Here is a 25,505-nt window from a genome sequence, read left to right as displayed (position 1 = left end):
CCACCTTACCTCCACCACCTCCACCTTACCTCCATCCTTACTTCCATATTACCTCCACCTTACCTCCATCCTTACCTCCACCTTACCTCTATCTTACCTCCACTTTACCTCCACCTTACCTCCATCCTTACCTCCACCTTCCTCCATATTACCTCCATCTTACCTCCACCTTACACCATCCTTACTTCACCTTACTTCCATCCTTACCTCCACCTTACCTCATATTACCTCCACCTTACCTCCATATTACCTCATCTTACCTCCTTACCTCCATCACCTCCATCACTTCCCTTTACCTCAATCCCTTACCTCACTTTACCTCCACCTTACCTCCATATCACCTCCACCTTACCTCCACCTTACCTCCATCCTTACCTCCACCTTACCTCCATCTTACCTCCATCTTCCTCCACCTTACCTATCTTACCTTAATCCTTACCTCACCTTACCTCCATCTTCCCTCCACCTTTCATCTACTTTCCTCACCGTCCCTCCATCTTACCTGTACAGTATCTTCCCTCCATGCGTCTCCTCCTCCCTCACCTCACCCTGACCCTCTTCCGCTGCGCCTCCTCCTGACCTTCACTCCCCCAGCCCCGTCTTCCTCACCTCCCCTCCCTTTCCTTCTCCCAATCCTTTCCTCCCTCCTTTTCCCTCCTCACCTCCTCCCACCTGCCTAACTTACCGTGCATGGCCTCCAACCACTCTCCCTGGACCCCCCCTCCCCTCCCTAGCCCGGGCAACGTGGTGGTGGTTCAATAAGTAGGCCTGACTGGGGTAAGGGGGGGGGGGACCCACAAATCTGGGTCCATCTGATGGTCCGTCCAGGGCGCCCCCTCCCTCCCTCCCCTCCCATTGATCCTCCTCTTCTTCCTTGTGCTGACGCTGCTCTTGTTGCTGTGTGTGTGTGTGTGTGTGTGTGTGTGTGTGTGTGTGTGTGTGTGTGTGTGTGTGTGTGTGTGTGTGTGTGAAACAAAGACAGCAGCATACATCAAGGTGAGACACAGGTGCAGCAGTAAGTGAAGATAACAACACCAGTTCACGTAGGTTTCATGACTGGGTGCGCGCCTCGCCACCACATGCCATCCACCCATAAATTGGCGCCACTGGATATTTTCACAGGTGCGGTTGAGCCTCTCTTTTAATGTTACACTCTCTCTCTCTGTCTCTCTCTCTCTCTCTCTCTCTCTCTCTCTCTCTCTCTCTGTTTACGTTTATCAGCCTTCAGATTAATTTCAAATACCAAACCAGTTGTGACGTGGTAACTGCGGTGTATTGCCTTGGTAATGACTTTTGTGACGTCACAGTTTGCGCTTCATCAGTGTGTATCGTCATTGTTTTAATCATATACACTTCTATGAGATTGTTAATGAGGATAAATTTTTTATTTTTCTAGTATGACTTCTTCAAATTTTAACAACAAACACGAAATTTTGAGTATGCATATTATTTTGCTAATATAAGTGTTATACAGTATTATCAAGATCTCGTTTTTTATACCCTAACCATAGAAAATGGGTCGGTGCCTATAGGTGGTCATGTGGTGTTACGCCTTACTGTCCGTAAGACTTTTTTTTTTTCATTCAGTAACTTGAGATAGACTTTGTGGATCAACATGAAACCTTGTATCTTTGTGTAAGAAATAGCTGGGTCATGTTCGATCATCACCTTCCTCCGTCTACATCACACAAAGTTATGTACTTCTTCCACAATCATCACCTTCACTCAGTTTCTTTTATTATTATTATTATTATTATTATTATTATTATTATTATTATTATGATTATTATTATGAGTACATTTCAATGTTGATTATTTTGTGAAAAATCAAAATATTATTTGTTTTCATCTTTATTTTATCCATAATGATTCATATCATAGATATTTAATATTTAAATATGTAAGGCGTATGTACCAGTAAGTAAACTTATATATATGTATATATATATATATATATATATATATATATATATATATATATATATATATATATATATATATATATATATTAGTTATAACTTTACCTACCTCTACAATAAACCTGTAAGCACCTGTTCTATGAGCATTAATCAGTTTCTGTCTTCCAGGTGTCCTCAGAACCATGTGAGGTCGGCCAGATGTAGTAAGTAAAATATACATTTTATTGGTCTATCATATCCTTGTCTTCCCTTAATGTCTGTCTTCGTTTTTTGTCTTCCCTTAAATTCTACATCACATGTTTAGGACGGAGGACCTGTAAAGTCTTTTTTCACAGAGTGGTGGGCGAACACCGTAGATTAGTGCTGTGATTGCTATGGTCTGCCACAAGGTCATCACTCTAAAGGGGATTTTAAAACGATGCCTTGTATGAGTTATTGGCCGAAACATAATTTTTATTCATGACGTCACGGATCATTGTTTAGTTTGATATATTTACATACAAATCTATAGAGAACCTAGTGGGAGTGAGTGGTGGGACGTATCATTTTGAGGCGGGTAACTTTTAATGCATGACGTCACAGGAGATCAGTTTTACACAACAAAATGTGACGCATTGTTACAGCAACTTCCAGACAAAAATAATAACAATATTACATTACTTAAAAACACTAAAGGAAGAACTACGGAAATGGGAGTTTTAAAAGTTATTCAACACGACTTAAACGAGAAAAAATATCATACCATTCTTGGAGTCGTTTATTAAAACATTAGAAACAATGAAATGAACTCACTCCCACAGTGCATCTAGTAAATTCGTATATGTTTGTCATCAAACTGATTTCAACTCATTCAGTCACTTGTAGTTTGCGCATTTATTTACAAATATTACTAAGTACACGTATAGTTTTGTCTTGGTGTTCCCCAGAAATCATAAATGAAACACTGATCTTTCGTATTTTTGATGCCATAGGTAAAAATTCTAGCACATTCTACCCAGTCACTTATTACCATGATATACCGAGCCAAATCATTTACACTTGTGTATATGTCATCGTTTTGCGTTAATTACATTTTATATTAGTAATTAAGATATTAATTTGCAGCTATGAGGAGTGAAATTTGGTTTTATCATAATAAATTTTTCCTGTGTAAGATGAGTTTTGTGTTGACAGCTGTGAGGAGCGGCCAGGAGGGTGTTGTGATCCTCCAGAAAGTCCCTGGCCACCACAGGCCCCGCCCCCGCTGCCTCAAGGTCCGCCCCCGCCACAAAACACCAATCAGCAAGCTCTGCCACCTGTGCAGACTCCGCCCATATACCCACACGTGCTACCTCTGTGGACAAACTGGTACTTCTGGTGAGTGGTGAAGCACTACTCTCCCTCATGTTGTAGAAGAAATGCCACTGCAGGCAGAAGGTCAGCGAATGTTTGCCTGGGGTAGTTCTCTCAACCATGCCATTACAAACTGGAGAGCATTGCTAAAGACTGTTGATTGTTAAAGCTGATGATGTATTGTGGTTTTGAAGCAGTGGGGAGATAGGACGTGGGTACAATACTGATTTGAAAGTTTTGCGGAACCCATCGATTGAAATATGGGCAAGTTAATAGCTGAGGAGGATTGTGGAAAAGACAGCAGGTGCGAGGTGTAGATAAAACTAAAGTCCAATTATATCAAGTCAACTCACTTTGAGTCGAAAATTCGTCCTTCACCGCGCATGACGTCATCTGGCCGGCAGCCCCGGGTGGGTGGGGTCCGGGGTGGGAGCTCAGTTCAAGGTAGGTATCTACCTAACTTGGCTCAGTTACCAGCTGGCCGCCATGGTGTGAAGGTCTATGACAATGCCTGATAAATGGTCCGTATTTGGATGCATATCAAATTACAGACTACATGATAAAAGCTTCAGATTTCATCGATTTCCAAAGGATGAAAAACGGAGACAAAAGTGGATTTTATTGTGCATGCAGCAAATATATATGGTGCAACAGGAGGAAGGGCAATACTTGAGAGCCGTTGGCAGGATTATATCTAAATTCCCTAAAGTCTAACTTTCGGCCAGGAAACCAAAAGTTGAGAGACAAGTACTGTACCTATTTGTTGCTTGAAACTGTTGTATAGCCTAGTCATCTGTAATATATCTAGTGGCCAAATTGATAAATTGAAAATTTCTACACATATGTACTTTTATTCATTGATTTACTCAAATAGCTTGGGGAGAGAGAGAGAGAGAATGATAATTATAATCATTTAATTTTTTTTAACTATATTATTTAATTCTTGTATTCCTTTTGTTCCTCCCCTCCCCAGTAAATAGCTAGCTCATATGCCTACGATTACTTAATTGCTTATACACTGATACTGGCAGTAAAATCATAAGATTATAAATAATAATAAAGAGAGGAAGAAGAGGGTTGTTATTAATAATAATAATAAATTTTTAATAATAAGAATAGGAATATCATAAAAATAATGAATACTGTACATGAGAAGTTCAAGTGGCTAACTGAAAGGTAGGGTGCTAGGGATAAGAAAATCAGGATACAGGTATACGGCAAGAATACCTTCTAATACAGTGGGGCGGTCTCACCCATGATAATATACGAGTCCTCCCTTACTACCGTTTTCTTCCACTACGGCCAACGACGTCACATAATAAACTCCACCCAATTACGTCATATAATAAGCTGCACCCCAACGACGTTACATAATAAACTCCACCCAATTACGTCATATAATAAACTGCACCCAACGACGTCACATAATAAACTCCACCCAATTATGTCACATAATAAGCTGCACCCAACGACGTCACATAATAAACTCCACCCAATTACGTCACATAATAAGCTGCACCCAACGACGTCACATAATAAACTCCACCCAACGATATCACAATAAGCTCCGCCCATGTGAGTGGGTAGACTTGGCTTAATTAGACTTTGGATGAAACAATACAGGAAGATAATTAATATTAAGGCGTTTGTGGTATTTTGAGTGACGTTAAATCCTGACGACTGAGAGGCCGAGTGCTATGGGTAGACCCGGTAAGACAGTAGAACACACCTGGTAAGACAGTAGAACACACCTGGTAAGACAGTAGAACACACCTGGTACCCTATTCAGTTTTAAAACATTGACCATGGTGAGTTTTGACAAGTTTGTGGTAATGGTCAGATCAAAGTTGTGAGTGGCCTTTGTCGACTGATTGTTGTATTTCAGATGTGGTTTGATTTCCTTCTCGAGTTCACCATTTTATTTATGTTTATATCTGGTTTCATTGGGTATAGACATTAGTTGTTGTTGTTGTGGTTTAGATATTTTTTATTGTTTCTTCCATCTAACAAAATACATTTGCGTGTCTCCTGTGTTACTGATCCGATTGCCTTGATATATAGTACATTTGTATTGCACCTTGATCCAGAAACAGACTTTGAGTGTTTTTACTTTGTTTATACTTATAAGTTGTGTTTACATTTGTTAGTTATATTTGTCACCACCAGGGTGATGGTGGCGCTGCTGGTGGTGTCGTGCCTGGCTGGTTGCGGTTACTGGCGCAGGAGGAAAATCTACGAGTCCTCCGCCTCCCAGACCCTCGGCCATGCCCACGCCTATGCCACGCCCACGCCCTCCGACGACACACCCATGTATGGTCCGCCGTTGCCCTTCCTCCCGCCCACGCCATACCCTGCGCCTCCACCCTACAGTGAGGCAGCTAGGCCTTCTTTCGACCCCCTGGAGCAGCACCTCTACGATGCTATGTTGGCTGGTGAGTAGTGAAGTGAGTTAGTTGCTCTCTCTCTCTCTCTCTCTCTCTCTCTCTCTCGTGGCTTAGTGAAGGAGTAAATAGCATGTGTGATAGTGAGAAACGGGTTGTGAGTAAAAGAGAAAGAGTTAATTTGAGTCGGAAAGAGAGAGAGAGAGATAGAGTTAGTTTTTGTATGTAAGATAGAGAGAGAGAGAGAGAGAGAGAGACCACAGCCACCACCTCCACACCCTTCCCCGCACTGTTCTTCCCCCACCCTCCTCTCCCCACCCTCACCCCTCCCCTCCACCTCCACCTTTCCATGACCTCATATCTTCCCCCACTTTCATCTCCTCCCCCATCCCCACCCTCACCTGTCTCTCCCACCCTCCACCTCCCCCACCTTCACCCTTCCCTTACCCTCATCTCTCCCCCCATACCGCCCCTCTCTCCCACCCCTTACTTCTTCAACTCCCTTATCAGAATGTCCCTCACTTGGCCTAGCTATCAGAAGCTGGACGACTGATGACCATGTAACCTCCTCAGTCTGGAAATTAAAATGTGGTTTTGTGGGGATGAGATTATGGTGTGTTGGGGGGGGTGTGTTGAAAGGGGGGTAGAGAGGAGGAAAGAAGAGATGGAGGAGGAAAATGGAGAAGGAAGGAGGAAGGGGAGGGATGGAAGAGAAAGAGAGAAAGGAGGGTTGAGATGGAGATGAACGGACAAACGGATAGTAAGGTAGACAGATAGAGAAGAAGGTTACACACACACACACACACACACACACACACACACACACACACACACACACACACACACCAAAAAAGAGTCTGAGAAAAAAACAAAGACATAGACAAAGAAAACAACAAAAGATGAAGAAGAAGACATTAGTCTTTATCACAAGAAGAAGAAGAAGAAGGAACTGGTACTACCATTCTTAATTTACAGTTGTTAACAGACAGAGGTGAAGACCCAACCCTTCCCTGGGTATTAACTATATTGGTGAAGTTTTGCTTAGAGGTAGGCTGAGATGTTTGGGCATATGGAGAAACTGGAGAAGACTAGCTACATCAAGGATTGCATGAGTTTAATCATGGCTAACCTACACAAACTTGGAAAATAGCCATAAGACCACTGTCTTATGACATAAAAGAGATATTATAAAGTAAATCGCTTGTATAAAAAAACTGTTTCCTCCGTGATGGACCATGGCAATTTTATAGATTTTTTAAAGTGAATAAGTATGATGTATACTGTACTGTACTATTCTCCTCATGTATATAAGTGTACTATGAGAAACATATATTGTGTTGTTTGCTTCCTCATGACAACAGCATGAATTAAGCTTAAAATGAAAGGGCTTAAAACAACAATTCAGACAGACAATTAAAGAACTCCCTCCCACAGGCCATAGCGTGTATGACTTCTACGACCGTCGTCACCCAAACGCTTACTACGACCGCTACTTCCTGCCTGACGACACCAGCTCCAGCGAGACCACCTCCCTCTTGTCCTACCGCCTCCACCGCTCCTGCTCCGCCCACCTGCCCCGTCACCACTCCCTCAGGAAGTGTGACATGCTCGCCCCGCCCCCATACTCTGAGGTACATCCCTGTTGGTTGTTTATAACCTAGTCTCCGCCCACCTGCCCTGCCATCGCTCCCCCTAGAAGAATGACATGTTCACTCAACTCCTGTAATCAGAAGTGTGTCCCAGTTATCTCTTTGCACCTGAGTCCATAATCCATACTCATAGTTAACTCCCATTGACTGTTTTATACAAGAATCTCCACCCACCTGCCTACCACTTCACTTGCTCTGCCCACTTGCCTTGTCCCCCTCTACTCTAATTTATTTCCCTACTGACTGTTTGTACTTAAGTCTCTTTCCTCTTGCTCTGCTTCCCCTGCTCTGAGGCACAGTCAGCAAAATAATTTTCTGCACCCCAGTATGATGTATTTTTTATATCACATATCGTTAATAGAGAAATTAACAGGAATCACCCACTCAAATGAGTGTTGTTCAGAATTCTTGGTCCGGTGTGTCATATTGTATAACACCATAAAGGTGCAGAATTTTTTTGGGTTGATTCTATATCCTGATTGGCTACTTGTACTTGAGTTTCCACTCAGCTACATTCTGCCCACTGCAGCCCTGGTAAAGAGAAGCAAGAAAAACGCAGACTCTTCTTTCTTCACTCATTGTCTGTCGTTGACACTAACTGCCTTACCAGATGTGTCCTGCTGTGGTATTCCCATAGCACAACAAGTTTACCCTTGTTATCTCATACAACAACTATGCATCATAGATCAGCAGCTCATGAACCCCTATAAACCACATGATGCCATGATTTCCAGTTATGCACATACACTGCAGCTTCCTGAATGTCTACACTGTACCTGAATTAATTTTTCTCTATAAACAACAATAAATATTTAACCTAAATCAGTCAAGACTGTAATAGTAATTCAAATTTACCTATACAAGCAAAGAAATTTTTGAAAATTTGATCAAGTTATCATGAAAGAGCAACAATAGTAAAAAAAATTCAAGCTTTATCTGTAAAAAAATCAGTCTTTAGTAAATCCTTGAGAAAAATTTAAAATTGCACAAATTTAACAAAATACTGTACAGTACTAAGTTTTAATTATATCTGAGAAAAAAATGGACTCCTAGAAGAGTAGAACAGTGTACAGTATATAAATTTTTAAATGGTGGAGCATATTAAGACACTGTAGATGTAATCAATCTGTAGATATTTCTCAAGTTTTGTGAAAGTAAACCAGATACACCACCATGGTCCAACACTGTCTTACAAAAGTATCAACATATAGCTAGTTACTAGAAATTTACAAAAGCTGCATTTAGTATAGACAGTGTTCATGCCATGCATCCAGAAGTGCTGTGTGAGAGATAGTGGAAGAAAAATTCTCTTAGTGGGTCATTCAGTTATGTGGTGAATTTATGGAGCTAAACACAGCTAAGAAATAATATGGATTTCTCTATGGCTGAACAATGATGACATATGATTAATGTTCTATAAAATATTATATAAAACTTATAGAAGGGGCTCCAACCACCAAGAAAAGACTCTTACACATCCTATCCCAGGGGTCACTGGTTTGCGCTTGAGTCACCCATGGTAGACCCAGCTGTGACTGGATACCCAACACTACAGTAGCTGGGGAAGTGAAGGCAGTAGAGTGCAGTGCTGGCCACATTGCCTTTTTGTGTATTGTAGTTCAATATTCTTAGAACTGTATCCGCTTAGCTTCTTATGAGACCCACTTTCCCCTTTTATTTTATTTTTTTCACTGGAAGAAACAACACAAAATTTTGAACTTTTTAAACGTTTATCAAGTGTAACACAACAATGAAAAAAAGACGTTTTTTCTAAAAAACAGTTTTTGTGATATAGTCAGGAATGCGACGCCTAACTTATACCTAGGTATGTTAATGCCTAGCAATAACTCGCCAGGCCAACATACCACACAAAACCAAAACAAATTAAAGTAATCTGAGTAGTGGTTCCTACTCCGCCCCCCAGAAGGGAACTTTGCTTTGCTAATGAGGCAGGCAGGATCTGCCATTGAGTTGAGTTGGGAAGTGGGAGGGAGGATGAAAAACAGAGGAGAAGAAGGAGGAAAGGCATTTGATGACGTATGGGAATTGAGAAAAGAGGATTGAGAGTGGAACGAAATAGTGAAGGAAGGAAGGGCAGAGGGTTGTATTGGAAAGGGAATGGTGGTTAGGAAGTGATGGTAAAGAAAGGAATGGAATTAGAAGTTAGAAAGGAGGGAGAAAGGAAGAATTTGAGAAGAAAATAAAAGGAAAAAAGGAGAAGGACTTCGGATGACATTGAGTAGTAAGCAGAGAAAGAGAGGAAGGTGAGGAAAGTGATGGTTGAGGAGTAACCAGAGAGAAGAGGAGGTGAGGAAGGAAAAAGTTGGAGAAGTGAGAGGTAGGCGAGGAAATGGAGAGTTGAAAAGAAGGGAGGAAAGAGATCATGGAAAAGCAGAAGACCCGGTGACAGACAATTACACCTCACTTAACATTCTCTGCCTGCCCTCCTGCCTGGCTGAGGCCTTGGTGGAGAGACTGACAGATATACAGTTCACATAAGTGCCTCAGTATGGGTTAGGTGACTGTGTGAATGAATAGAACAAGGCTCTGTCTGTCATAAATTATTAACTTGTTTGTTGGTTATTGTTGGGTTGGCTGTTTGTCTAATGGTACAAAGTTTAAAGTTTTATTTACATTATCATTATACAGTACAGAGCTTTATCCTAATTATTACTGTAATAATCCTTAATAAATTGGTTATTATTATTATATTTTGTGTGTGTGTGACTGTTGTGATAGGCATTACTGTATATGTTTAACAAGTTCCCCTTGGTTTACTCCAGCACCTAAAGATTTTCCACAGCAATAAAACTGTACTGTGCTGTACCACATTTGGGTGAGGTGCCAACTCATGCTGGATGTTGCCAGTTTTGAGTTGTATCTTTGACCATAAAGACATATCAACTGGAAGAATTGACGTATTAAATATTTACATAAGTTAGCCCTCGCACTTCCCGAAAATTAGGAGGGAGCGGGCGTCTGGATGTGGCAAATGTCCGGATAAACCAGGTGATGAAGGCGCGTTAATGATAATCATATAACTGTACATGGACTGCATTGATAATAACAATAACAATAATAATATGTTATTAATAATAATAGTAATAAGGGTATTAAATAATAATGCAGTAATGATACCGTAATACAGGTTTGCATAACCAATGATTACATACAGGGGAAATACCCTGCAAGCAGGGCCGGATTCAGGAGTAGGCAAAGTGGGCAGCTGCCCAGGGGCCTCCACAATCTGGGGGCCTCCACATATTACAATATTTTATTTATTTGTTTATTCATTTGGATTATTTTTATTTTCATTCTTTAAAATTCATGGGAATTTGTACACTATCAATAAATATGCAGTTAATTAAAAATTTCTCAATGTTCTAATTTCCTCAATATAACTGCATATGGCTTCAAAATTCTTCAAAGAAGTGTTCAAATTTCAAAATTTTCCCGGGGGGCTTACAGCGCCCTGGTACATATACTGTACTGTATTAATGGTTAGAAGCTTTACCTCAGACTAAGTACGTACTCACATCAAATAGCTCAAATGGACTATGATCAGTATGAGGTACTGTATCATCTTGGACTTTAATGTTTGTATATGTTCAAAGACTAAACTGTATAGTCTTAGGTCTATGTTTGTGTTATTTTAATGAAATAATATATTCTTCTTTATTTATTTACAGAATACTTATTTTTATTTATGCACATACAGTTCTTATACATTTATATAACAGGCTGTGTGTGTGTGTGTGTGTGTGTGTGTGTGTGTGTGTGTGTGTGTGTGTGTGTCAAGATGAGCTGTTTATCATGCTGTTGTCCCCAGGTGGCGGCCAAGCCCGAGCTTTACCCAGTGGTGGTGATGAGACAGGGTATTGCTGAGGTCAACTCTACTAAGTCCATGACAGAGGCCGCTGGACTCACCCATCACCACCACGCCTGGCACCCCCCCTGTCACCATTATATCTACAGATCAGGTCAGTTTCCACCCCTTCACCCCTTACTGCCCATTACTACCCATCATACTCACATCACGTCAGTAACCTCACCCTGCCACATCCTATACACTCAACCTGCCATCATCATATACACTCACCCTGCCATCATCATGTACACTCACCCTGCCATCATCATATACACTCACCCTGCCATCATCATATACACTCACCCTGCCATCATCATGTACACTCACCCTGCCATCATCATATACACTCACCCTGCCATCATCATATACTCACCCTGCCATCATCATATACACTCACCCTGCCATCATCATATACACTCACCCTGCCATCATCATATACACTCACCCTGCCACTATCAAATACTTTTCTTGTTAAGTGTTCCTCTTGCTTGACTTTTACCTGGCCATGTAGCATCTTTGGTCAGTTCTGATAGTATTTGAGGTCAGACAGGAAAAATTTTGATGTATTATTAGTGTACTGGTAGTTAAAATGTATATTTGGGCGTGCATAATGTTGTATAAGGAAGGTGGAATGTTAATTTTCTGGCAAATCACTGATTTTCTTTTCAGCTGTAAGAAGTTATTTACGTATTAGCAAAATCTCCTGTACAATTAACAAAATACTGTAATGTACTATACACAATTACTATTTATAGAAACCCTTTTTGGGAGTAATACTTAGGGGGATGGGAGTAATCATATTTTGTTTTTTTAGGAATAATTGTAATCTGATCTAGGAAATAAAATCTTCCTTCATACAATTTTAAAGTTTAAAATATTTAGTAAACAGTAGATAAATAATTTAATGTCAGTCTGACTTTACAGCTGACAAAACTTTAATATCTACTCAGTACTTTACAATATTTTACTGTTGTTACATCAGTTCTAAAAAGATAAATATTTAAAAATGGAAATCCTGCAGAAATAAGTAAACCAAATTGGGTTTCATGTTTATTGTGTTACTTATTCACTTAACCCTTTCACATCGGGAGGTTACCCTAAGCTGAATAAAATCGTCTGGCGGAAGCCATAATAAAATGGCAAGTGCGTGACACACGGTGAAGGGGTTAATATCAGTTTTTAAATATAAATCAGGCAGATTAAAATTTACCCATAATCCGTACTTTTCATTGAATACACATACGGTAGGTAATTGTTACAATTTGTGAATAAATCAGGAAGATTCAGAAATTTATGTTTATTTTATTTTATGTTAATTTATTGAGTAAAACATTCATACAGTACATCCATCCATATACTGTTATAAATATTTACTTAGGATAACACATAACATATTACGGTAGTCACTTATTTTCCAGTGTGGGCCTCGATAATGGTGAATATTCTTCACATTTCAACATTTAGATAATACAGCTCCTCCCTGACTTACGACGGGGTTAGGGACCCAAATCCAGGTCGTAAGTCGAAAATGCTTAAATAATACATAGAAAATCTAAAATGGGTGTCTCTTTTTCTTCTCAGCACCACAAAACTCTCACTTTTAAGCTTGCCAGCCATTTTAAAGTGAATTACAAACAAAAAATTTGTCAGTACACAGTGCACTCACTGACATTGGGACTCGAAAATATGTAATTTGACAAAATTTTGGTACGACTGAGACGGTCGTATGTCCGGGTGGTCGTAAGTCGAGTAGGTCGTAAGTCGGGGAGGAGCTGTATTGTAATGTTATAGTGATTACTTTCCATCTCTCTTGAGTAGATAAATATGTTAAGAAAATAAGTAAGAGTATTGTGGATACTGTAACTTCATTTTTTAACAAGTGTATAAGAGTATTAACCTTTCATTATTAAATACAGTAAATAGATAGGACATGTATGGTGATGTACTTTCACTGCTGATTGAGTTAATAAAATATTTACTGTAGTTATATGTACAGTACAGTCAACCCTCACTTTACACGGTTAATGTAACCCGCAGGGTCCCGCGGAAAGTGAGGAACACGTAAAGTGAATAACATAACATATGGGATTAATTGAAATAGACTCCGGGCCGACCCCCAAACTCCACTTTTTGACGACACACAACTATGTTGTAGTAAAAATTTTATCTTAACTTTATGATGGTATGAAAAAACAAGTAATATTGAAGAGGTTAGGTTAGGAAAAATAAAGGTTAACATAGGAAAAATAAAGGTTAGGTTAGGAAAACTAAAAGTTAGGTGGAACACTTACGTTAGTAGAAGAGATGGGTCGGCGTACGGGGATGGAGGCTGGTTCCGAGGCAGAGGGCAGGCTACTGGCCCTCAGGTGAATCACCATTACTAGGTGCATCACCATCACTGTCACTTACAGTTGTCAGGGCTTCCCTGACAAATCCCTCAAAGTCATCTTCACTGTCACTATCACTGGCTTGGGCTGGCTGTGGTGGGTTGCGGGCGAAGAAATCTGTTATGCTTTGCTGACGGCTGGTGTTGATGTTGTCGTGATACACCTTGATGTAGGGCTCCATAGTCTGCAACAGCTGGGTAGTGAAGATTTCATACCTGTTTGCGTCAGGGTCGTCGGAAAGGAGGAGCTTGGCTTTCTCGATACACTCGATGGCACCCCTAACATTACTATGGGATAAGTGTTCTTCTTCTTGGGATGACGCACCACCTGCCTCTTCACTGACGTCGTCATCATCATGTACCATCTCCTCGGTAGTCACATCAGGTTCCATTATCACCTCCATGATGTCGTCGTTGGTGGTCTCGGAGAAGCCTGGAACTGTAACAGTCTGCGCAGCTTCTCTGGCAAGGTCTACTGCTACTGCAACAGTCTGAACCTCACCAGTCACAGATTGACTCCTCCTCTCACCTGGTATTCCATGCAACACATGTCTCCATGCGTGACGAATTGTAGCAATAGACAGCTGATCCCATGACTCCACCAAGAAGTCCACAGCTTTCTTGATGTTAAATACTCTCCAGAATTGTTTGAACAGTATTTTTTGCTGTGCCAACTGTTGATCCTCATCTTCTTCGCTCTTGCTATCGGTGGTGGTGTCACTCAGGTTACGCAACTCTTCCCTGGTGTTGGTGTAGTCGTTCAGGAGTTTGAATTTTTTCGTAGAGAATGCAGCTTTTACATTACAGATTAACTCTTGGTCCATGGGCTGTAATATAGACGTAGTGTTGGGAGGAAGGAAGACCACTTTTACGTTGGGGTGACGATCTAACAGTAGGGGCGAGTGTCCTGGTGCGTTGTCCAGCAGCAACAAAATCTTGAATGGCACATTCTTTCGCTCACAGAATTTCTTTACATCGGGAACAAAACAGTCATCAAACCAGGAGAGGGACAGTGTAGAGAACATCCACGCCTTACGTGCGGTCAGCCAGTGGACATTTAGCTTGGTCATGTCCATGGTTTTGTAGGCGTGCGGCTTGCGTGCTGTGTGGATCACCGATAACTTGAGCTTCCTGGTACCGGAGGCATTGGTGGTAAACAGGACGGTGATGCATTCCTTCTGCATCTTCCGGCCCCGAATCTTGCTGGCATTCTTTACAACGAAGGACTTGGAAGGTAGCTTTTTCCAGAAAAGACCAGATTCGTCCATGTTAAACACCTGGTCGTCACTGTACTGTCCTTCCTCCATAATCTCACGTAAAAACGGAGGAAATTCCCTCGCCGCAGCACGGTCAGCACTCGCTTCTTCACCACCAATGTTTATATTGGTGATCTTGTTCCGGATCTTAAACCTCTGTAACCACCCAGAGGAAGCATTAAAGGGTTTGGGCTCTGTAATTCCCATCTTTCGTGCCACTGCAATGTACAGTTCACGTGCGTACTCCTTAACAGAGCGCGTGTCGACCGCCATGATCCGTCGCGCCTGACGCACCAAGTACCTCACAAGTAATTTTTCTGTCTTGAGAAGCACCTGGTTGTGAAAATACTTGATCATAGAAGCACCTGTAGACTTTGTGATCTTCATGTGCTCCTTTATCTTGGCTGCATCCTTCTTTATTGTTCGAATCGTAGATTCATTCACACCATGCTGGCACGCCAAATCAACCTGCCTTATTCCTTTCTCCAACTCTTGGATGATCTTGTACTTCACCTCGTAGCTTAAGAAACGTCGTGTCTTCTTTGGCTTAGTGCCGCTGGGTCCAGGTAAGGAAAGGTTTCTCTCTGGGGGCGGTGGTCCGGCGGAAGCCATTTTACAGAACAATGGATACACATTTACACGGTCTGGCGTGGAGGGATGAAACTGGCGTAGCTAGGTCACGCATCGTCTTTCCTCCCTCCCTCCCCAGGGTGGACACGTCATAATACTTTAAGCCAATTACAGCTAGCAGCAGAGGGGGGTAGGGATGTATGGCCAATCACAGTCCGATACGTCATATGACGTCAGTGATAACGCAACAAAGACACACACTGCGCAACCTTACCGCGCGGCTTGCCCAGGCGGAGGGAGGTGGGAGGGAGGGAGGAGGAGGGAGAGGCGAGAGCACAGGCAGGCAGGCGGGTGGGGCGAATCTAAAAATAGCGTCGCGCCGGACACTCTCCGCGTAATGGGGTTCACGCACCGCGTAATGTGAGCACGTTAGGTTCTGGCAGGGCACTGCGTAAAGCGAGGGTTGACCGTACAGTGTATTGTCAAAACGTCATTGTTGAGTGATTAGGGATAGATGATTTTGAGCCTTAAGTTGAGAATGTTTAGACAGGAATTATACATACGGTAATTATCTTTAAATGTTAATGATTAAAGACATAATATGAGTAAAATATTTATATTAATTGTTATGGTCATGATCTTTGTTATACAGTACTGTACAGTATATAACGAGTGGATAGAAATATTTTGTTCCTTTCTTCAGTAGTTTCATTTCTTCTGTGTGTCTTCGTGGCGTTTTCAGACTCTGTGTTGTGGATTCGAGTAGATTCGGAGTCGGTACAGTGGCGGCGCCCAGCCAGAAGTAGCAGAGGTAGCGGGGTCAAATAATTTTTATGCCCGCACTCACACACCGCGCCCTCTCACCACTCCCACTGGCCTCCGGATTCTCAAGGATTTGTACCTTTAATTTCTTCCTGTAAGTGGAGATGTGAGAACATATCCAAATGCATTAAATTTTCAGTGCAAATCCAATGCAATTTTATCCTAAAGAGCCAGTTATCTGTGTTCTTGTATCTCCAGTTAGGGGAAAATATGATCGGGAAATCTTTGAGAATGAGGGCTAAGGCTGTCTTCACACACTAAACACAAATTCATGGATAAAACTGAACTTGAACTCTGCTTCTGACACTGCTGTAGTGATTTTGAGTGAGAGTTGTTGACAGATATACTGTATGTAGATGAAGCACATTAGCCAGAGACAAGCGATAGATGCCAGTATATCCTTATTGCCAACTTACCCACTCAATAAGTGTGATATTGAACATACTAATGCCTGTTGATATGTGCATATATAATCATAAACTGTAGCTGGATCGATAAATATATATTTATATATAGTGTGCATATACTGTATGTGAAAATGGTCAATCTGTAATAAGTACAGTTATGGGCATAGCTAGAGACATCAAGAAATTAAGTGTGATTATGTATATACAGTACTGTACCTACCTAAGCCAAACCATACCTACTCTAACCAAACAACCAAATCCAAACTGACACACAAAACCCAATGTATCTAGACATAAACTGACCTAACCTAACTTATAATCTGATGAATTATTAAAAACTAATTCTCATTGACTTATCCGTGTACAGTTCCATACATAGTTTAACATTGTTATGTGACCATTAGTGTACTTATCACATTGAGTCCAGTTTTATACATATTCTACATAAGACGGGTTGCCAATACTGTACAGTAGTTGCACAATAGCAAAGATGCCTGTTATTCCTAAGTGTCAGAAAAGATTGCATGACTGTAACTGGAAACTGCATGTTAGCATTTTTTGTTTCCAGAAATAAATTTTGGATGCGTTGCCATCAAGTAGACAGTCTTAATACTGTATATACCATACATTATATGGTTATAAACTTTGAACCATCAGAGTTGGTATAAACCCCATAGAATAGTATGAAGAATAATATGTGTGGAGTAAACCTTCATCCATTTCCAACAGTAGTACAGTATTATAGTTAAGAGGACTACAACTTCTCAAAATTAAAGGTTTTATTATAGAGTAGTGCTGTACTGTACAGTGAGTTGATAACCACTGTGTTCAGGCAAGTTTATTACATGTTCTAGAGTGACTGCTTTCAGATATAATAAATTTCACCAAGTTCTTTCCTTAACACTTGTAGTCACTGTTATTAGTCAGTCAGGGAAAGTATTCATAGAGGCTAACTACGTAGTGTAGTTAAAAATTCTTGCATTATTTTGAAAACAAATTTTGTATGGAAGAGAGTAGAGAGTTACAAATGCGATGTAAGATTTTTGGAACAGTATAGAAATTATGAAAACAGAAAATGTGTCTATTAGAGCATGTTATACTGGGGGGAGACTGATGATGAAACTGGAGAACTGAGCAGAAGATGGAAGGATAGAATGAGGGAGTGTGTGGTTAGGCTTGATGATGAAACGAAAAACTTTGCTTGAGGTGTATATACCCTGTATATAGAGAGAAAGAAAGATGGAGTGTATTGGTGCAATAAGGGAGTGTGTAGGTGAGAGAGGATTTAGCTTGGGGGGAAACTTGAAGATCTTTCATGAAAGGCATATTCACACTGCATTTACATCATGCCTCGAGACAAAATTTTGGATCCAGAGATATGAATAGATTTTCTTATACTGTACATCTACTGTCCTATAGATTGAGTTTTATGTCTGACTATGTTTTATCCAAGAATTTGTTTTTATTCAGTTGAGGGATATCTTGTATTTCTGGACTGTGGCCCGACACTAATTTATGCATTACTCCTTGTTTTGTTTCTTTCGTCATATTTATTTATTTTTTTCAACTTCACCACCAACTGTGTACGAAGTCTGTAATAAGCATTTGCTTTCTGGCATTATGCTTGTAAGATTTGGAGCTTTGTATTTTTTTATGGGTTAAGGTATTGAAGACCATAAACTTGAGACAGAAAACAACTGAGCGAATGCAATAAGGTGGTGGCACTGTCTGGCACTACCCTGCCACCTCTGCCACTAACACAGTTGTGTCACCCATCACTTCCTCACCCGATATATGACTCTGCATGACCATACACCTACAACCTCCTTTTCTGTGCATAACCTTTACCACTGTACATCCAATCCTTCCATCCTGACCCTTGACCCTCTCTTTGACTTCTTCCTTATATTTAACCCACTCAACCTGACCTCCTTACATCCAAATCCCATTTATCCTGACATGTTACCTCATGCATGAACACCATCTACCACACTTAAGGTCACTCATTCTGGGACTGGTGTAGCAATAGACAGGTGCACTGGTACTTCCTCTCTCTCTAACTGTTATTCTCATTCAAACTACAGGACAATATCTTTCTTCTTAAATCCAGACTTCCAAACTTGCCATTACATTATTCTATTATCTCCTTCTCTGTTATTGTTTTGTTATCTCCTCTGTTATTATACCCCCCCCCTTGTAGTTTCATTCTTTCCCCTTCATTTTATAATTTTCTCTCAAATCTTTTTCCTTACATTTGTACTCCATGAATTTAATGAAAGACTTATGTTCCTTACTTTATCATTTATGAACTAGAATCTTTCCAAATGATTTCAATCACAATTCCATCTATTCCTTAGTACAGAAGTATCCTTATTGATATGTTGCCTCAAAGGTTCTGTTCCATTTCTCTCCATTCATAAAAGTGCCCGCCAACCCTCCCTTGGTATGGGATTAAAATTCTGCCGCACAGGTTGGTGGTACAGAATGTCACCAACTGAGTCAAGAAGCCCCTACTCTCCATACTTAAGTTGTATAATGCACATAGTAATTAAAGAATTATTGATATGGAATGTACAGTACTTTATGAAGAATTTTTACTAATTGAAGGTGAAGAAGGGAATGTATAAATCATGTCATATTTTTTTTTGTAAAACTCCACAGACTCATTTCAACTCTACAATATTAGTGACATAGCATGTAAAGAGATTTTTATATATTTTTTCTTATTCTTCTCTTTCCTTATAACTCTCCCACATTACTAACACTCTCCCTGTGGTGCTACAACCCTCCCCATGGTACTGACACCCCTCCCATGGTGCTGACATCCTCCCTATGGTACTAACACCCTCCTCATGGTGCTATGACACACTCCCTATGGTACTGACACCCTCCCCATGATGTTAACACCCTTCCCATGGTGCTGACATCCTCCTCATGGTACTAGCACCCTCCCCATGGTACTAACACCCTCCCCATGGTACTAATACCCTCCCCATGGTACTAGCACCCTCCCCATGGTACTAACGCCCTCCCCGTGGTACTAACACCCTCCCCATGGTACTAGCACCCTCCCCATGGTACTAGCACCCTCCCCATGGTGCTAACACCCTCCCCATGGTGCTAACACCCTCCTTGTGTTTCAGGTTCCGTGTCAACACCAGAAGGGTCACAGAGTTCCAGCTACACATGTGGTACAGCCCTTCAGGTGAGTGTACTATACTTCAGGTGAGTGTACTGTACTTCAGCTGAGTGTACTGTACTTCAGGTGAGTGTACTGTACTTCAGGTGAGTGTACTATACTTCAGGTGAGTGTACTGTACTTCAGCTGAGTGTACTGTACTTCAGGTGAGTGTGCTGTACTTCAGGTGACTGTACTGTACTTCACTTGAGTGTGATAAGGTGTACTTCAGGTGTGTGTGTACTTACAATAGGTGTAATTCAGGTGAATCTATTTTGGTGTTTCTTAAGCAAATCTTCACAGGTACATTCTGCCTGTACAACAGTTGATGTACAGTATACTGTAGTTAACATCTCCCATATGAGCTGAGCACCACACCCTCTTGTGACAAAGAGGTTCCTATGACTAGTTAGCACCAGGTCTTGTAGATCAGTGTCCCTGTTCATGAATATAATGCATTTTTCTCAGCTAAGAAAAGATGCCCTGCCCCCTTCTCAAGACTTACAGCTGATTGGCAGTTTCAAATCTGTCTGATTTTGTCCTGAAGTAATGATGTATTTATAAATGAGTTTATTCATAAACGTTGGGATGACTGTTTCTGACAAGAAGGATATTTACCTAAATTACATAAAGATACATACATTCATTATTTCAAACATAAGTACGTAGGAAGTTTATCAGAAGTATTATACACGAATTAACTGTTAAACTCTGGTAGCAAATTTACGCTTTCGGAGCATGCATTTAATTTATACTTATTTTTACCCACAATAAGGCATACTAAGGCAAATTACGTATCAGTAATACTACATTATGCAGAAACTTACATTTTAAACGATCAGCATCACATAGAAATATTTACATGGCCGTCAGCAGAGGCGGGAAATATGACTGCGAACAACTTCATATTTCCCGCTTCTGCTGACGCCCGTGTAAATATTTCTACTTTTTTATTTTTATCCTCTTCGCCACTGATCGGCTCATTAGCCGCTTGGGCGATTGGTCACGTCTCTGATTACTTTTTCTTTTCATTTATCTTCTTCACCAAAAGATCATCTCACTAGCCGCCTGGGTAATCGGTCACGCCTCTGTCATGCACTGTTGGCAAATACTGGGCATGCACCGGCTCCTGAATGTACCTGAACCCACTCCAGTTTTGGTCAAGTCTTGTCTTGAAAGAGTTCACTCTCGGTGCCATCACAACATTCTCTGGTAGATTGTTCCAAGAGTTTACAACCCTCACTCCGAAAAAGTTTGCCCTCACAGTTTTCTGGACTTGCGGCTTCTTCAATCTTGAGCTGTGACCCCTTGTGGGGCGAGCATCCGCCAGCTCCAAGTAAGGACACTCGACTGAGTAGTGCCCCCTGAGATGCTTATAAATCTCAACTAGGTCCCCCCTTGCCCGTCTGTAGTATAAGCTAGGCAAGTTCAGGCGCTCCAATCTCTCAGGGTAGCTGAGGTGCCGAAGTGCAAGCACCAGTCTGGTGGCCCTCCTTTGAACATTTTCAACCAACTGACAGTCCCTAGCATATCTCGAGGACCAGACGGGGTGACAGTACTGCAAATGGGGAAGCACTTCACTCTTGAAGATCGTTACGAGGGACTGACCGTCTAGATATCTGAACGCCCTTCTTATAAGACCCAATAATTTATTTGCTTGGTTTACCTTCTTCTCGCAATGGCCCGAGAACTTCAGCTCATTGTCAACATACACACCTAGGTCCTTCTCACATTCAGTCTCAACTAGTGCAGTTTTTTCATCCCGTTAGGACATATGATACGCCTCCTTACCGTTAGTGCGCCTCAGGTGCATCCTCTTACACTTCGTGACATTGAATCTCAGCAGCCATTTCTTCGACCATTCCTGGAGCCCACAGAGGTCCTTCTGCAGCTCTTCACAGTCCGCTTGGTTCTTAATTTCCCAAAATAACTTGGCCTCATCAGCAAACATTTGTATGGAGGAGTGTACAACGTCTTCATGTCATTTATGAAACAAACAAACAACAGCAGGCCCAATACACTGCCCTGTGGTACCCCACTTGTGACAGGTACGGATGACGATTTCGTGCCATTAATCACCACACACCGCTTGCGGTCATATAGAAAGTCTTCTATCCACGCTAGGACATTTCCCCGAATTCCGTACCCATCTAGTTTGATTTTCAGCCTCTCATGGGTGTACACTGTCAAAAGCCTTGGCAAAATCTAGGTAAATATTGTCGATATTACCACCCCGTTCCAGAATATGGGTCCAATTATCCAATACCTTGAGCAGTTGTGTTAAGCGGGAGCGCCCCGGCATAAAACCGTGTTGGCAATCCTTTACAAGGTTGTTTCGTATTAGATGTTCCATTGTGGCATCTCTGATAATACTCTCAAGTACTTTACATATTATGCTGGTCAGGCTCACCGGTCTATAATTGTTTGTGGAGTGACGATCGCCCTTCTTGAAGATAGGGCTCACATAAGCCACTTTCCATTCACTGGGGACCATTTGTTCATCCAGGCATTTACAAAACAGGATCTTCAGGGGCTCTGCAAGCTCGTTGCACAACTCTCTTAGCACTCTAGGATGTACCATGTCAGGGTCGGGACTCTTATAGACCTTTAGCCTGGACAGTTTATTTCTAATACCCTCTTCTGTGAACACAATGTGGGTCTGTGCTGTGTCGAACCGTCTGTCCTCAAACGCAGGAAGGTTAGTTGCATCCTCTCTTGTGAACACCAAGGAAAAGAAGCTGTTCAATGCCTCGGCTTTATCCTGGTCAAAATCTGCGTAACTACCATCCACCAGCCTCAGGTCTGATACTCCTACTCGCGTTTTCAATTTCGAATTTGCATAGAGGTAAAACACCTTTGGGTTTGACTTGACCTCGCTTGCAACCAGCCTCTGAAACTGCTTTTCAGCCCTTCAACACTCGTGATTCTGATCTTTTAAAATGTAAGTTTTGCATAATGTAATATTACTGATACGTAATTTGTCTTAGTATGCCTTATTGTGGGTAAAAATAAGTATAAATTAAATGCATCATCCGAAAGCGTGAATTTGCTACCAGAGTTTAACAGTTAGTTCGTGTACAATACTTCTGATAAACTTCCTACATACTTAGGTTTGAAATAATGAATGTATGTATATTTATGTAATTTAGCTAAACATCTTTCTCTTCAGAAACGGTCATCCCAATGATTATGAATAAAGACATTTAGAAATACATCATTACTTCAGGACGAAATCGGACAGATTTGAAACCACCAATCAGCTGTAAGTCTTGAGAAGGGGGCAGGGCATCTTTTATTAGCTGAGAAAAGACGCACTATAGTGAGAGATCATATGGTGCCCTCCCACAAAGCATATACCTTGGGTTCTTGGTAGTGTAGAGGAGATAGTATGTGCCAGTACAGGAGGTAGTATGTGCTAGTACAGGAGGTAGTATGTGCTAGTACAGGAGGTAGTATGTGCTAGTACAGGATGTAGTATGTGCTAGTACAGGAGATAGTATGTGCTAGTACAGGAGATAGTATGTGCTAGTACAGGAGGTAGTATGTACCAGTACAGGAGGTAGTATGTACCAGTACAGGAGGTAGTATGTACCAGTACAGGAGGTAGTATGTGCCAATACAGGAAGTAGTGTGTACCAGTACAGGAGGTAGTATGTGCCAGTACAGGAAGTAGTGTGTACCAGTACAGGATGTAGTATGTACCAGTACAGGAGGTAGTATGTACCAGTACAGGAGGTAGTATGTGCCAGTACAGGAAGTAGTGTGTACCAGTACAGGAGGTAGTAAGTGCCGGTACTGGAGGTAGTATGTATCAGTACAGGAGGTAGTATGTGCCACTACAGGAGGTAGTATGTACCAGTACACAAGGTAGTTTCTACCAGTACCATATACAGTAGTGTGCAAGAGGTAACTTAGGGCACTACATGACTACTCAGGGGTCCCCCTCCACAGAGCGAGTACCGGAGTTGCCGGGTGTCGTCACCAGGGTGTGTGTTAGCCCTGGCCTCGCCCGCATCCTCGGTGGGCCCTCACGCCTCTGACGTGTCCAGTCTGCCGCCCACGTCGCCGCCCTCACCCCCAGCGCCCACCTCCCCCACACTGCCGCCCTCGCCGGCTACCCGGGAGCTGAGGGACGTGCTACACAAGATTAGTCAGCTGCCTGGTGCTGCCTCCCCACCACCTCCCCTCACCCCTGGCCCTTCCCCACTCTCCCCGCACTACCACATACCCACACGCCATGCCCCCCATTCCCGCTACGGTTCCTCACGGCCTCATGGGCGTCGCCCCCTGGGAGCCTCACTGTCACTGGAAGTTTCGGGGCCCTCTCGGCCACGGTCTCTGCCACTGAGCACTGCTCCACCGTCCTCTCCACCATGCCTTGACGACCCACCCTCACCTCTCCTCCCCGCTTCCGCCTCCACCCCTAACCTGGCCGCTGCCTGGCCCTCGCCACCCGCCCGTACCCTCCTAGTGGCCTCCCTCGTGGGTGGCTCCCGGGTGGTGCATCACTCAGCCACCCAGGATGACACCACAGCTCTCACCCCTGGTGAAGGTGACGGTGTCTGGGGCAGAGATGCCGGTGACTCCAGGTTCAGGTGGCGGGCTAGAGATAGGTCGGTGGAGCGGGTGTAGCAAACACACATGTGCGCATGTATACACACACACACACACACATGCACACACACACATGCACACAAAACTGACTCAGGAATGGGTTGGCTACACAGGATAGTGAGGGAAGTGTTGGAGGCAGCAGGTATAAATGCCAGTAGTCGTTCCCCCTGGCCGCATCATACACTCTCCTGAACTTAATAGCACGTTGAGATTTGTTAAAGTCACCCCAGTTAACCTCTTCTGTGCACATTTTCTATGGATATTAACATATGACTTGGTCTTCCTTGTTCGTCACAATTAAGGCCTTCTGTTGCAATATTATTTTCCATCATTTTACAGGCTTCTTAACAGCACATTTGAATTTGGTGTTTTAGAGCCTCGGTAGAACAATATAGTAGCAATATTTCGGCAAGCACACTTAAAAGATAACATCTACAAATGCACAGAGAGCCTGTTGTTAAAGGCTGCACCTTTTTACTCAAAGTTATCAGAGTTTAATTTTCTTCATGTCTACCCTCCCCTTGCTTGAGCTAATAGGCCCCATGAAAGAGAGTTTCAACCCCACTCCTCTTGATACAACAATCCTGCTGGCTGGGACCTGCAGACTCTTGTTAGGCTGTTTGTTGAAGTTGAAATTAGCTGTAATATAGGTAGGCAAAAGTAGGCATGTAATGTCAGTTAAATGTAAAAAAAATCATCAGTTTGTGGTAATAATTATTTATTTGTAATAATAATTTAAGACATGAATTTTGGCAGCTGTTATGGGATAAGTGGTGAAAAATAGGTGTTTTTGACTAGGCTGGATGTCTGTGACAATGTGTACTTGTAACCTATAACAAAAGTAATATATATATATATATATATATATATATATATATATATATATATATATATATATATATATATATATATATATATATATATATATATATATATATATATATATATATATATATATATATATGCAAGTAAATCACTGTAGGTGTGCGTGATCTAGGTATTTGTTCATTTGAGGGTAACAAGCAATTCAACTGATAATGCCTCAAATTACCTTGTAATTCAATTGACAGTAGGAACATCATAGAATCCTCATTAAACATACCGAAGCATTCAACATCATGTA

The 25,505-nt window shown here is 41.7% G+C and overlaps 1 protein-coding gene across 2 annotated transcripts in view; it reads left to right on the top strand.

Annotated features, from left to right (window-relative positions):
* Window positions 1-25,218, top strand: part of LOC121878579 (proline-rich protein 36-like) — a 49,484-nt gene extending 24,266 nt beyond the window's left edge. The window contains exons 3-10 of one of the 2 annotated variants that reach the window (XM_042384917.1): window positions 2,088-2,122; window positions 3,093-3,275; window positions 5,418-5,683; window positions 7,067-7,263; window positions 11,111-11,261; window positions 16,104-16,172; window positions 19,734-19,795; window positions 23,720-25,218. In XM_042384917.1, coding sequence (XP_042240851.1) covers window positions 2,088-2,122; window positions 3,093-3,275; window positions 5,418-5,683; window positions 7,067-7,263; window positions 11,111-11,261; window positions 16,104-16,172; window positions 19,734-19,795; window positions 23,720-24,400 — 1,644 coding nt within the window. In that variant the 3' untranslated portion in view covers window positions 24,401-25,218. The remainder of the gene's footprint in view (window positions 1-2,087; window positions 2,123-3,092; window positions 3,276-5,417; window positions 5,684-7,066; window positions 7,264-11,110; window positions 11,262-16,103; window positions 16,173-19,733; window positions 19,796-23,719) is intronic. The other variant, XM_042384918.1, reaches the window with a different exon arrangement.
* The last annotated feature ends 287 nt before the right edge of the window (window positions 25,219-25,505 follow it).

This window comes from Homarus americanus, unplaced genomic scaffold (genome assembly GCF_018991925.1).
Source record: "Homarus americanus isolate GMGI-L3 unplaced genomic scaffold, GMGI_Hamer_2.0 scaffold55743, whole genome shotgun sequence".
NCBI lineage: Eukaryota > Metazoa > Arthropoda > Malacostraca > Decapoda > Nephropidae > Homarus > Homarus americanus.
The sequence above is the reverse complement of the archived record's forward strand: the minus strand, read 5'-3'. Positions and strand labels throughout refer to the sequence as shown.